The 15,247-nt window shown below is 40.0% G+C and overlaps 1 protein-coding gene across 1 annotated transcript in view; it reads right to left on the reverse strand.

Moving 5' to 3' along the window:
* Window positions 1–3,975: 3,975 nt before the first annotated feature.
* Window positions 3,976–15,247, reverse strand: part of LOC126195624 (uncharacterized) — a 66,790-nt gene continuing 55,518 nt past the window's right edge. The window contains exons 4-6 of the mRNA XM_049934249.1: window positions 12,475–12,579; window positions 8,171–8,332; window positions 3,976–4,011 (exon numbers count right to left, since the gene is read on the reverse strand). Coding sequence (XP_049790206.1) covers window positions 3,976–4,011; window positions 8,171–8,332; window positions 12,475–12,579 — 303 coding nt within the window. The remainder of the gene's footprint in view (window positions 4,012–8,170; window positions 8,333–12,474; window positions 12,580–15,247) is intronic.

A 15,247-nucleotide genomic window follows, 5' to 3' on the forward strand; every position in this document is an offset into this window, starting at 1 on the left:
AAGAGAACATATTTCATTCCTACTGTTGCTGCCAGTACTAAGCTAGACAGACCTTCTGTTATAGGACCACATTTGGAAAAAGAGCTTATTCCTTACTTGTTGAACATGCAACACCTTCTCGTTTTTGTTTTACTTTGTCCGATGTGTAACGAATGGCGTTCTCTTTAGCTGAGATGCATTTCGTTAACGCACCTTTCACCACTAACGAAGGAGGTAGGAATTGGGCAGATATGAACATGAATCGTCATCAGTTCTTAAGCCCTGTGGCACTTCTTTTTCAAAAGCATTGGAGTCCAACAAAACAAATGTCACAGCTTTTTACGAGGTATTAGAAGATTACAGTAAACACCGCTACCCATATAACGTTGATAAGACAGGTTTGATCATTGTTCACAGTAAACTGCCTCAGGTAATCGGAGAAAGGGAAAACATCAAACTGAAGCCTTAAATCTGCAGAAAGAGGTGCATAGCTTGCATGAGCGTATCAGATCATTTTGTTTCCCCTTGTATTATTTTTTCCAGATTCAGAGAATGAGAATAATTGATAGAGTCCCATCAGGAGGTATCATCTGAGTAGTCGCATGTGGTTGGGTTCAAATTCACTTGTTTACGGAGTGGTTCGACCATTTTATCGAAACGGTCAAGCCGAATGAAGATTAACCAGTTCTGCTTGTTTAAGACGAGCACTACAGTCATGTTCGCAACCCTGAAGTGATTGATAAGGCCAGGATGAAAACCATTTGCATATTTTCATTGCCCCCTCACTGAGCACACACACTCCAGCCCCCTTGATAAAACTTCCATGGGACAATTTCATGTTTACCACAGTGAACGAGCAAGACAGTTTACAGTGCATGCTCAGCAAGCTATTGCCGAATTGCTCTGGCAGTCTATCTACAAATTCACACTGGTTAGATTTCCGAAAGTGGCTTTAAAGCCATAGGGTTTTATCCTTTGAACGAGCACCTGTTCACAGACGCCGATTTTCAATGTGCTCAGCAGAAAGCTCAAAAATCCTGTAACAGTCCATCACCACCAGCTTGCTGAAGTACTACCAGACGCTGCTGACGTGGTCCTCACCAGTAAAAGCGTCCCCTGTCCCTTCAAACTCTGAGCCAGGTTAACACATGAGCTCCAACGGCACTGCCGTATTCACAGTTATCCTCAACCAGAAAAGTCATCAGAATGTCCGCTGCACACCCATCCCTCATCGGAGGCCCACCCAGGAATGTCGGCTGCTGTCAGCCCTTTTGACATTTTTCCACCACCCACAGCCGGAAAGAAAACTTCCCACAGAGGTCGGAAGGCTGCAGTAGATTGCTTGATTACAGGATCACCGTACAAAAAACAGCTCGCACATTCATTGGACAGGTCAGTGACGAGGAAGAAAGAGGTGTTTCTTCCCCAAGCACAACTGAAGCAGAATTAAAAATAAAATAGAAAAGGTAACAGATATTTGAAAAAATTAACGGAAAAAGAAGGAAGTATCTACGTCTGACGAATTCATGTAATGAGAATAAACCTTCCCTATATGTGTGTATGGCTACATGCTGAATGTGCAGGAGTGGACAAAGACGTTTACATACGTTATTATAAAAAACAAACTTGCACTTTAAACTTGTTTTCCAATTGCTTTCCTTCACGTTAATGATGGTCCATATTAGGACCCAAGCAACAATTTGGCGTTGCTGTAATGGTTTTCGAAATAGATTACTTAAATAGTTTGATTTTTAATTGTTTAGTCCTCCAAAATACTGAAGAGCACTTGCTATACTACAATTAGAGGGGGTTTTCAGCGACTTCACTACCACAATAATTTTATTGCCTGAAAGCAAACGATAGCCCATACTTAGAACCTTTCAACCTGTTCTTTATTTTCTAAAGTTTGTGACATACGTGTTTGCGGCAAGCCATACTGATTCAGAGCACGCCCACTTAATGCTAAGACCACTTCCTAGATTTCAGGTACGTACTTCTTTAACACCTCGCGCTCCACATAACCACCTGCTTGTCTCTAAATAAGGGGTCTGAAGTTAAGAGCTGTTCTTGGAATTTCCCTTATATACTTTATGGGTGTATTACTGGACAAAGCATCGACATAGCTGTGAAAAGGTCTTGCATCCTAGAAGTCACCTATAAAGCACTAACTCTACCAGTGCTGCGTTTGATCGATGATTATCTTGAAAGGCCAACACTTCTACGAACTTTCGAAATTACCGTAATATCCAATCTTCGAATTCTAGAAATGACATTGAGCCCAGACTTAATCGAGATGTTCACATGAAAAATGTTATTTCAATATGCTATGCTTACTTTATCTAAGGCATCTTTGTTAACAGCTGGCAAATTCAAGACCATCCAGCATACTTTTCCTGCTGTCAAATTTATATTTGCTCCAATTGGAGTATGCCACTATCTGGGGATGTGAAACAGAGCCCGAATGGGCTTCAGTTTTGAGTAGGTTAAAACATTGTGTATGGTGTTTACTTTTTTATCCTTGCACCTTTTTCCCCTTTATTGTACTTGGTCATCTTCATGAACTGTATTTAATCGATTGTGAACTGTGAGATAATTTATTTTCTTTGCACGCTTCTCTCTAACTCCCTTCATCACAACATGTGCATAATTAATGTATATAAATAATATAGATGGCTTGTTCTATCCAGCGGCGATATAACTAATCCTTCAAAGGTTTTGATGTCGTTAGCCGCACTTGGGTATTGAAATGTATCAATGATAACATGTGAAAATTGTGCTGGACCGGGATTCGAACCCGAAGTTCCCATTTTACGTCAGCGGTTGCCTTGATTGCCTCGGCCATCCGAGCACGTTTCCATTCCGACCCAAATTTCCGGCCTGTTGCACATTACGGACATAGCGACACTACCCGTGAAGCCCTTACTTTCAGTGCCTGATTCCCGTAAGATGTCAGGCAGGGTGTGTGGTTTAGGGGTAGTAATAAGAAATAGTATGATTCCTCGCCCTTTAACTGCTGTACTCTGGTAAGCTGCTTATAAACAAACCTTAGCAACTGTAAAATGCTTTGGGATGCGTTCATATTACAGCTGGCAACCAATACGGGTATCTAAAGTTGTTTTAACGAATTGCCTAGGAAGAATAATTGTTGCTGTTTTGTCGAAAACTGACGTCCTGAGTCCGTGGCTGTGTACAAAATACGGGTTGACTCTTACAGAGTCACTTTTTATAATGCTAATTATTTATTTAAAAAGCGCAGTTACCAAATTCGAATCGACAGGTTCTGTATCAGACGGCTTGTTGGCGTTAAGATACGTGTAAAATGTATCTTAATGTGAATAAGTCGTCAGATGATGAACCTGTCGGTTCGAAACCGGTAACGGCGCTAATTAAATAAATAAACAGCATTATAAAAAGCGGCTGGTTGCTGCTGGCTTCTCTGTAGGAGTCAACCTATATACAGAATAATTGTTGCAGGTTGGTTGTTTTCAGTTTCATTCTTGTCGTAATACACAAATTATTAATATATTTTCTAGACAGACGTTTAGTTAATACATTAAGCTATAAAAAGGACTGTTTGTTGCCTTTTAAAAATTTAATTTTTTATTTTATTCACATTTCAGAATTTCAAGATGGCTCTGTCACTAATATGGAATACTAGCAATCCATATCTGTACCTTACTATTCTATATTTGTACCCTATCCACAACTTGTTTTGTTTATAGGTATTGCTTCAGAATGTCTTCAAGAGCTGGAAAGCAGTGGGATGAGTCTGCTACACAAACAGCGATTAAAAATGTTACAGAAGAAAAGATGGGTATCTTGAAGGCAGCCAAATCTAACCAAGTTCCCATGGCCACTCTGTTTAGGCTAGTAAATTCAGATTTACCAGCTGATTTAGCCACGAAGACCAAACTTGGGCATAAAACTGTCGTATCTCCCGAACAAGAACCACAACTAATTGAATACAGCATGAGAATCGAAAGTAAATTTTTGGACTTACCCTAAACGATCTTCAACAGATGGCATTTCAGTCTGCAAAAGGCCAAAATATCCAGAATGCATTTTTGGGCTCGAAGAGGGTGGTTACGTCTATTATTAAAGCGCCACAAAAAGGATATTTTGATTAGAAAGTTCAAAGTAACTTCATGTAATAGTTCTCTAGGACTCACAAGAGAAAATGTGGCAATATTTTTCTGTGGCTTCACATGACATAAACAGCTTTCCATTAGACAGAATGCACATTGTGGACGAATCTGGTCTAAGTCTTGTGCAGAGCAAAGTTCCCTTCTTCGGAAAGAAAAGCCACAAGGAGCAGGCATCTCTTCTGCAGATCGTGTATCATTTGTAACCACTTTCACCAGCATGGGTGTTACAGGAAATTTTGTCCCACCCATGATATATTCCCTCGTAAGAACCGCAGCAACAGATAGTGTCCATTCTTGCATACCATACCTCTAGGTGGATTCAAAGCCAGCTATTCACTAATTAGTTTCCACATTTCCTGAGAAAGGTGCAGCCAACAGCAGAATCACCGATGCTTCTGATTCTGGATGCGAATTACTGCCAATCCAGAAATCTGGATGTTGCAAATCTCGGCCAGGAAAACCATATCAGTATCTTGTGTCTGTTTCCTCATACCTTCCACAAGGTGCGACAGCTGGATAGAACTTTCACGAGTCCTTTGAAGGCCTGTTACTCTGAGCATGTATACTTATGGATGAAGGAAAACGCATGTCCAGTAACAATCACAGACATCGCCGAATGGTTTGGGAAGACCTACCTCAAGTGCCAGACAGAGGAGATAGTAGTAAATGGATTTAGGGTGAGAGGAATATACACTCCTGGAAATTGAAATAAGAACACCGTGAATTCATTGTCCCAGGAAGGGGAAACTTTATTGACACATTCCTGGGGTCAGATACATCACATGATCACACTGACAGAACCACAGGCACATAGACACAGGCAACAGAGCATGCACAATGTCGGCACTAGTACAGTGTATATCCACCTTTCGCAGCAATGCAGGCTGCTATTCTCCCATGGAGACGATCGTAGAGATGCTGGATGTAGTCCTGTGGAACGGCTTGCCATGCCATTTCCACCTGGCGCCTCAGTTGGACCAGCGTTCGTGCTGGACGTGCAGACCGCGTGAGACGACGCTTCATCCAGTCCCAAACATGCTCAATGGGGGACAGATCCGGAGATCTTGCTGGCCAGGGTAGTTGACTTACACCTTCTAGAGCACGTTGGGTGGCACGGGATACATGCGGACGTGCATTGTCCTGTTGGAACAGCAAGTTCCCTTGCCGGTCTAGGAATGGTAGAACGATGGGTTCGATGACGGTTTGGATGTACCGTGCACTATTCAGTGTCCCCTCGACGATCACCAGTGGTGTACGGCCAGTGTAGGAGATCGCTCCCCACACCATGATGCCGGGTGTTGGCCCTGTGTGCCTCGGTCGTATGCAGTCCTGATTGTGGCGCTCACCTGCACGGCGCCAAACACGCATACGACCATCATTGGCACCAAGGCAGAAGCGACTCTCATCGCTGAAGACGACACGTCTCCATTCGTCCCTCCATTCACGCCTGTCGCGACACCACTGGAGGCGGGCTGCACGATGTTGGGGCGTGAGCGGAAGACGGCCTAACGGTGTGCGGGACCGTAGCCCAGCTTCATGGAGACGGTTGCGAATGGTCCCCGCCGATACCCCAGGAGCAACAGTGTCCCTAATTTGCTGGGAAGTGGCGGTGCGGCCCCTACGGCACTGCGTAGGATCCTACGGTCTTGGCGTGCATCCGTGCGTCGCTGCGGTCCGGTCCCAGGTCGACGGGCACGTGCACCTTCCGCCGACCACTGGCGACAACATCGATGTACTGTGGAGACCTCACGCCCCACGTGTTGAGCAATTCGGCGCAGCTAGCGCCATTCGACGGCCAACACCGCGGTTCCTGGTGTGTCCGCTGTGCCGTGCGTGTGATCATTGCTTGTACAGCCCTCTCGCAGTGTCCGGAGCAAGTATGGAGGGTCTGACACACCGGTGTCAATGTGTTCTTTTTTCCATTTCCAGGAGTGTATAAATCCTCATATTTTTGCAGATGCAGATTTAGTTGCCATCAGTTCCAGACAATGAAGCATCTGTAGGAGCTGCGGCTTCTAAAAATGAAAAGGCTACTATTTAAGTCGCGGGGGGGGGGGGGGGGAGGGGGGCATTTTCCGCTACATAAAGAAGAGGCCAGGCACAAAGGGAAGAAAAGCAGGTTCTTTAGCAGTCTTAACCTCGTCGCCATGCAACAGATCTCTTGAAGTATCGCCGCCAGCAACATATAAACCGGAGACAAAGAAATAGAGGCCCCCAAACCACAGAGACCCAGAATCGTCTGATTGTGAGGATGATGTTTTAGTGATGATTCGTCCACACTCAGTATTGTTCCAGACAATAGTTAACCCACTAATGAAGATGCCAACTGACTCTTCTGCTCAGTAAATGTCTGCAGGACAAAGCAAGGGAAGAATGGGTAATGTGTGTAACGTGTGAAATGTGGGCACTCATGAATGTGAGTCGCGCGGGATTAGCCGACCGGTCTGGGGCGCTGCAGTCATGGACTGTGCGGCTGGTCCCGGCGGAGGTTAGAGTCCTCCCTCGGGCATGAGTGTGTGTGTTTGTCCTTATGACAATTTAGGTTAAGTAGTGTCTAAGCTTAGGTACTGATGACCTTAGCATAAGATTTCACACACATTTGATTTTTGAACTGAATGTGCACGTTACGATAAAGGACGATATGCGTGAGACTTCTGCAATTGAAATTACTTAGAATAAGGAATTTAATAACCAAAAGTTGTATTTTTTTGTGTTTTTCTTTTGTGCTGTTGTATGTTATAGTGTTTTCTTTGACAATGAATGGACATTTCCATATTCCTTACGTTAACCTTAATTTAGAAGTGTTCCTGACGGGCCGGCTGGTGTGGCCGTGCTGTTCTAGGCGCTTCAATCTGGAACCGCGTGACCGCTACGGTCGCAGGTTCGAATCCTGCCTCGGGCATGGATGTGTGTGATGTCCTTAGGTTAGTTAGGTTTAAGTAGTTCTAACAAGGAGACGGCACGACCCTGGGGTCCGGGATTTGTCCGAAATTTTGTGTGGTGAAAGAGGACCCCTAACACCTCACGTGGTTAAAATATTAGGACGCACTACTCGGAAAATCCCGAGAAAAATCGATCCAAAGTTTCTTAGGTGCCTTATGAGTATAAAATGTTAGTCCGCTGCCGAGCCGCCTTCTGGCCTATATGGTTAGCGGTCGGACCCTTACGCCGGAGGTCTCGGGTTTGATTCCTCCTCCGGCACTTTTTTTTATTCTGTTGCTTGCAAAATTGCAGCGCATTGTTACAGGAGAATCGTGAAATTAATTCCCGGGAAGACTGTATAAAAATTCATTCCATAATTCACCATCAGTTATCGTCACCAATATTCCAAGACATGATTCAATATGCCTGGTTTGCCTCAAAATTATCAGAATCTCAAAACATTTTCGTAAATGTTAATGGGGCATAATTTTGTACAGATTTATTGCAAACGCCCTGTGATTGTAAAAAATCCGCTGTTATATGTTGCGCAAGATGTCGCAAAAATTATTGCTTTGTTTGTTTTTACGATAATTACCACTACGGTTCTTGTTTATAATTATTATATGTATAAAAATTGAATGTTTCCCAATCTAATTTGTTATTCTGATTAAAAACCCAATGATTCCCCTTATATACTTTACAATGAAAAATGGAAAACCCGCCGCCATGAATTGTGTTGTTGGACAAAAAGAAAATAATTTTTATTCAATAATCTAACTAATTTGTTAAAGATAATGTAGGTTTGGGAAACTTTCTGAATAATTGGTGAAATAACAAAAGAAAATGACAGAAGGAAAAAAGTGCTAGAGGAGGAACAGAACCCGAGACCTCTGGCGTAAGAGTCTTTCACCAGACAAAATTTCGGACAAATCCCCGACCCCACGCTCGTGCCGTCTCCTTGCAAGTTCTAGGGGACTGATGACCACAGATGTTAAGTCCCATAGTGCTCAGAGCCATTTGAACCATTTTTTGTTCCTGACGTAGTATGTTTTCGAAAATATAGGAAGTGCTAAAATACATCCCCAAGCATGTGCTACAGATATTTTATTTCTGGTCTTTCTCACCGCCACAAAGGACTCCCTGGAGAGGGGGAAGAACCCTCCAGCAGTGATCCGCAGAGGTCTCTGCGCTCGGTGCATGATCAGCAGCAGCGACTTCTTGATGGAGAGGGGGCATCCCTGCAGTGACGTCACAGCATCGTACGCCGCCAGGGCCAGATTCTCGCTCTGCAACAGCCCACCAGCACCCACTCCATTAATGTGCACGGTTATGTACACAACAGTTCCAAGCACGTAAACATCTTCTGTTACTTTATCTCTGGAAGAAACTACGTAATCTGTATCTTGTTTCGAATTATAAATAAATGGATCAGGAGCTATCATAGCTCTGCAACAACCCAGCAGCATAGGGTTGCCAGAATTTGTTGCTAGCAAACCGGGACGTTATTCTAAACCTAACTAAAAACGGCCATAATTTATGAATCATAAACTGGGATATTTCGGGACACTATTCTTAACGTTAAAAAAGTGAAATATTTGTGCAAATTACTGCTGTATTCAATCGATTTAGTGAAATAAATAAATAAATGAACGCTTTATACAGCGATTAATTTAATAAAGCCCAAGGGAGGACATTCAAATGGTAATAACATTTACAGTATTAGTACTGGTAACACAAGAATTTTTTATTTTGAAACATTAATACGAGATACAAAATTGTCTACTGAAGCACTGTATGTTGAAGTGCAAAGTTCACATAATTTATCCGAATTCTGAGCTTTGCAGAGAAGGTTTTTCCGCTGTATGATATATTCATAAAACTTGGAGCTACTCATCTGACAATTAAAAACACATTTGATAATTGCTTCGACCGTTGGTACTTGTAATCTGTTTCGTTCCTCAGTCCACTGCACATTCACGAGAGAAAATACTCGTTCCTCGTTTACATTATGCCCTGGAATACCGAAGACGAATTCACACAGATTCGGCTTCTGAGAATACTGTTCTTCGCATCCAATCTATCGAAAGGAATAGCTCTATTTCTCCTGACATCATTTACAACTCCACTTATAACTATTTTTGTTGATTTATGGTTTAGTGTAAAGCTTGAGTAAAGAAAACTGGTCAAAGAATAAAATATAATCAACTGACAATCCTCTACGTTGTACAAATGTTATTATCCTTGTCAAATTGCTCCACTCAGGTTCTGTGTCCAGCAACATCCATTTAAAAACGGAAAACTCATTGAGATTTGGTGACCATTTTTCTAATGAACTGAACACGTTTCATGTAACTGTTCTACTTCAACATGAAATCTTTGAATTTCCTAGTTAATGTAACCTCGTTGTTCCGCAAGAGAGATATTTCCTTGAGTGGAATAAAACATTCTTCTTTATGGCGTTCCATCATTACGCTAGTATTTTCCACAATAGTAGCTACTTCTATAACACAGCTGTCTGCTTTCTCAAACACGCTCAACTGACTATGCAGGAACCAGAGATATGCTTCCGTTAACGGAATCTGGGATAAAGTTGTCAGAAATTTAGGTATCCTTTCTTGTAAAGGAAGAATTATTTAAGAGCATCATAGAACTTCAGTACTCTCTCTACAGCAACAAACAAAGCGAAACACCTTGTTTTTGAATGTGACAACAATGCATGATACTAAATGTCTACAAACACACAAAACTCCTTTAGACACTCCGTTCAAACTGTGTACATGGAGAAGTAATTGAAAAGTTCAATTATAAAGGTTTCTACGTCAACACTCACCACATCAGCGGCTGTCTTGGCGGCATTGTGTAGTATGTGAGCAGGGCAGCCAACTCCTAAAAGATTTTCTTTTAATTCACTTTTCAGTCTAGAAAATACATTATTTGTACCTGCTCGTCGCACTCCTCCAAAATTAGTGTTAGCACTGTCATCGCAGAATCAATTTTATTTTCTTCGAATGCAGTAATGCAGTAGGTGCTTATTGTAGAGGTGGTTTCATTTGGCAGCGAAACTAACTTCGCAATTTCATTTGAATGCCATTCTGAGGTGTAAAATATTGGACAGTTAATGGAAATATTTTTTCAGCCTTGTGATTACTCGCATCTGTAGCTATAAAATAATAGCGGACCAGTGAAAGGTCGTCAAATATTTGTTTGACAATGTCAGGTGCCAAAACTCTTTTCAAAAGTGCTGTTGTTTTGGTTCTGCCCAACGTCACTCTTCGCTGTGACAGAATCGTTAAAAAGATTGGAGCTTAGCCTAGAAGTACAGTCTACAGATTTCAAAGAATATTATGTTTAACGGTATGATACCATATTGTTAATTCCGCTGCTGGTACTGATTGTCTCTGTTTCGATGACTTTGAAATAAAAAAGCTGTCTAGTTTTTTGGAAGTGCTAGCATAGCACATGATTGATTTATGCTTTTGGCTGACTAAATGATCTGCATGTCTTCCCTTCCTTCATGTTAAATGGAAACATATGACTTACACATTCCACATTCCACTTCATGTCATGTCTTTCTCGTTTGATGAAAGACCATTCTTCTGTATATTCGTCTTGAAAGGAACAATTTAGTTTTGGCATTTGGAGCTCACTTCAGACACACGCAAATATGAACAAGCAAAATAACCCTCTGACAAAGAACCATGTAGCTGCAACGTCTTAACTGAACTGAATCCCAAGGCAAGAGTAAATATTAGAAAGAAACGTTACGCTCAGTAAAGGTCCTTGATAGAGGCTGGTAGGTGCAGCAATGAAACAAAAAGATCATTATTTTGCTTAACAGTGAAAGTTAAAATACAAATCCACTCCACCATTTGGGAAGCAATAGACGGCACGAGAGTATTTCTTTGGCATCACAAAACCGTGATTAAACCGGAAAACCCGGACGTCTGGCAACCCTACACCAGCACCCGCTCCACTAATGACGACGGTCACATACGTAACAGTTCGATGCAAGCAAACATAATCAGTTACTATATTTCTGGCAGACCTATATCGTACAAAATGTATCTAATAACAAGTAAATTGACCAGGAGCCGTGATATTCTTTGTTTCAAGGTCATAACCATACTAGAAAAATTACATTCTGAACGCTATCACATCCATATTTACAAGATTGTTACTCTGGCCCAAACTACACTGACGGGAAAAAAAATCGCGTCACCAAGAAGGAGTCGTGCGAGAGAAACGGAAGTTCGTAGGTATGTTTTTACATCTGAAAGATGACGTCTACTCAAATTTCGCGCCATTCGCGTAAAGAGTGGCGCTAATACCGCCATTATGAGGATGTAAATCAGATAAATATGCACTGTAACGGTCTTGAGAGTTAGCTACCTTTGGGATTGGACTTAGTGTGTTCATGTTAGTCAAGATGTGCGCCATTAAACATGAATATCTGAATTGGAAATCGGTAACAATGGTTTATTCAACTGTTTTCATTCGAAGGTATTTATTTAGACATTACCAGTTTCGAGATACCAACTCTCATTGTTAAATATCATTTGTAGAACAAGAATCATAAAATAGGAAGGTTACTAAGAATGGTAACCACATACCTTGACAAATTATCTAACTTCAGTAGATCACTAGCTGTCAAATAATAAGTATGGCAACGTATTTGTAACCTATATTGCTAACGCTTCACCAACATATATTATAAATAAATTGTTGTAAAATGACGCTTATATGAACAGCACTGACTTGTAAAACTGTGCAGATACAAACACTGTTAAAACAAGAGTATTTCACAATACATAAATCACAGTACGTTTTGATGATGTAACTTCTGTTTGAATCTGTTTATTGTGATTGCTGTGAAAGGTAGATTTACTTTTATAATTCAATATCATCAGTGGCGGGAATCAGATAGTATATCAAGCCATTTAAGGAAGGGGCAAGCAGAATTTCTACCTGGAAGTATTAACAGGGCAACAACAATGAGAAACTCCCTACATGGGTGACATTTCATACTGAGATTTTAATTTCCAGTACGTCTTAATAAAGCATTTTCACTGCTGGCTGTTAAATAAATATTTCACTTCAATTTCCACCAAATTCATCAAATCAAATATAATATTCTACGATATTCACAGTTGTGGCGTCTCAAAACTGGTCTCCATTTCACAGTTACCGTCAAATAGTTGGCATTTAATCGTATGAAGAAGTATTTTTAATGCTGAAATTTTACTTCTGCATAATTTAAAGAGTTTTAATCTACCATGTGAAACAGATATGATAACACTTATTGGAGATCTGTTTCGTGTGTTACATTTTCTATCTCTCACTATCAAGCAAATTTTTCACTAAAACAACCATGGTACAAAGTAGAACTGTATGGTACTTCATATGAGTTATTGACTGATGAATGACTTACTTCTGTAATTAGGTCGTCCCCGAACCAGCAGTATATGAAGAGCTCCGCCAGCATGGCAAACAAGTAGCAGCCAAATTTTCCAATCTGTTGCAGACCGTCTGCACTCTGTGAAAGAACTGCAATTAAGAATCAGATAACAAAATGCTATAGACAGCAAATCAAATCCCATCACTAGTTTAAAATTACCTTAATGTGGACCAGTTTCTAAGTATTTCGTTCATTTCGTTCATACCTTGTGTTCTATTAATCCCATTATAAATGACGGTCTTTAGGGAAGTGAAAGGAATCAATTATAGGGAGTTTAATTGGACCATGCATGGCCAAATATCTGTTGCCATTGGTAGGAGATGTTGGTTTCTTTTTAGGATAAAAGAAGACAGCAGGTTTCCCTACCTCATCAGTATTCAACTGCCTAAAAAATTCTGAAACGATCACTGATAAGATTGACACTGACATACCAAGTGACACACATACTACATTTCACAAAGAGAAAGAATCTGTTGGAAAAGTAACAATGGATATTTCACAGACATGGCAATCGTTCATCATAATGAGCATTCAATAAAAAATGAAATGGAGTAATTTGAAATTTAGATACTATCTTTGAACTTCAAAGTAGTTTGTGTGAGCAAGTGTATGTAATATAATCGTTTTATGGCAGGACAGATCCTTATTGTATGACTCCTGCGAAGGTTCAAGAATCATGCACTTATATTAGAAAAGGAACGAAATTTTCATCAAGACATGCCCTTAGTACCGTAAGTGATGACAAATACTTTGAAACATCTGCTGTTAAATTAACAGGACTTGATGTCACTAAGAAATTAATCATTTATGTGTGTATAAATCATCCAGTGGAAACTTGGACACTTTATCCAATAAATTAACGGAAATAGAAGATACAGTCTCAAGTACGAAAGTCAACGTCATTTTGTGCGGAGGGTTAAACACAAACCCAAGTATCATAAATGAAACTGGTAGCAAATTCTTAAATATCTTTCCGACCTTTGGCCCTTTGGCATAACGTTGTTGGTCAATAGTGCAACAATAATTACTAGAATGACTACATTAATAAGCGACCAAGAGGCGACAAATACAGACAGGGATAAGTGTAATGTGTCTGTAAAGGATCTTGAACCGTCAGAACATTTCTACCAAATAATAACAATGAAATTGAATATTGAAAAAAATCAATATACTGCAGTCCTACAAAAGATATTTATCAGAAATCAAAATACATGGTCTTTCAGGAGAACGATCAAAGTAAGATGGGATATGTATTGAATGTAAATGCGAAATTCTTTATATTATGAACATGATCTAAACTTAACTTTGGAAACACGTTTCCAAAAGTGCCCACATCGGTATCGATGTCTTACAAAAACAAACAGATAACTGCAATTATTAATTAGTACTCTCAAATCCTTAAATACTCCAGTTCCATTAAAAGGAATGATAGTGTCTAAGAGTTCTTAAATTTCTATTGTAGTTGCAAAAAGATTTATAGGAAGGTACAAATTTCTGCAAAAATGCATTTAGCACCAAGTTAATAAGCTATAAAGGGAATAAAATCAAGGCAGTATAGGAAATCATTAAAAAGGAAACAAGGAGAGCCAAACAAAGGCATAATAATTTAGTGATCAGGAAGGAAGATAAAGTAATAAAAGATCTATAGTACCTATCAAACTTGGTGAATGTGCATTTTTCAGCTACTGCAGGCAAATTACAACGAAAATTCCCAAATTCCTATATATCACCTCTAAATAATTACTAAGTAAAACTGTACAAAATCTAAAAAATTAAAAGTCGATAGGGTTAATTAATAACGTGTGTGTTGAAACGAACAATGGAGAGCATGCAAGCTCTATTAACACACATGAAACATTCACATCAGAATATTTACAACAGGCAAGAGTTGTAATGCTAAAGGAAGATAATGCAGAAGACATGGAAAACTACAAGTCAAATTAAATGTGGTCACCATTCTCAAATATACTAGAATAATGTATAAAAGACAAATTAATGAATTACTTTAATAAATTCAACCTTTCAAGTGTATGGCAGTTTAGTTTGCGAAGTGGTAGAAGAACGGAAACAGCCGTAGTAGGATTCACAAAAGTGTTAGTGGATGCTATTGACAAAGATGAATGTGCCACAAGCATAGTTTTATATCTTCTTAAGAACCTTGACAGTCTTGGTTATAAGATTCCTCTAAATAAGCTAGAAACATTAGAAATAAGACATGTAGAGCTAAGGCTTGTAGGATAGCTTACAAAGAGTGGATACAACAGATGCCTCAAGGTAGTGTAAGTTCTCAGTAAAGCACTAACCCGAACCAAAATACATTAATGAGTTTCTCAGGGCAATGACGTACCAGTAGTATTTATCATAAGGAAAATTTCTCTTTGCTGACTGTGGCATTATTATAGTCACTGAGAGAAGAAGGGAACTCCTTGCAGAGGAGACAAATTTAACCCTCATGGGAGTTGACAGTTGGTCAATATACAATAAAATGACATTGAACAAAATAACAAATGCCGTGCATTTCAGTTTGACGAGGGAAAATGCTTTGAACACACGATGATACTTGCAAATGTTATGTCTTTAGCATCCTGTCATTAAAATCCTTTTATTAGAGTCCTGTGTTAGAGCCAGTGGCTTTTACTTTCTTACTATTCATTTGTACACTCAATTCTTTGCTATGGAACTCTTTTACTGGGAATAAATACATACAATTTGAATATCGTTTTCAAACTTCAGAAAAGAGCCACAA

Source organism: Schistocerca nitens, chromosome 7 (assembly GCF_023898315.1).
Source record: "Schistocerca nitens isolate TAMUIC-IGC-003100 chromosome 7, iqSchNite1.1, whole genome shotgun sequence".
In the NCBI taxonomy this organism is placed as follows: Eukaryota; Metazoa; Arthropoda; class Insecta; order Orthoptera; family Acrididae; genus Schistocerca; species Schistocerca nitens.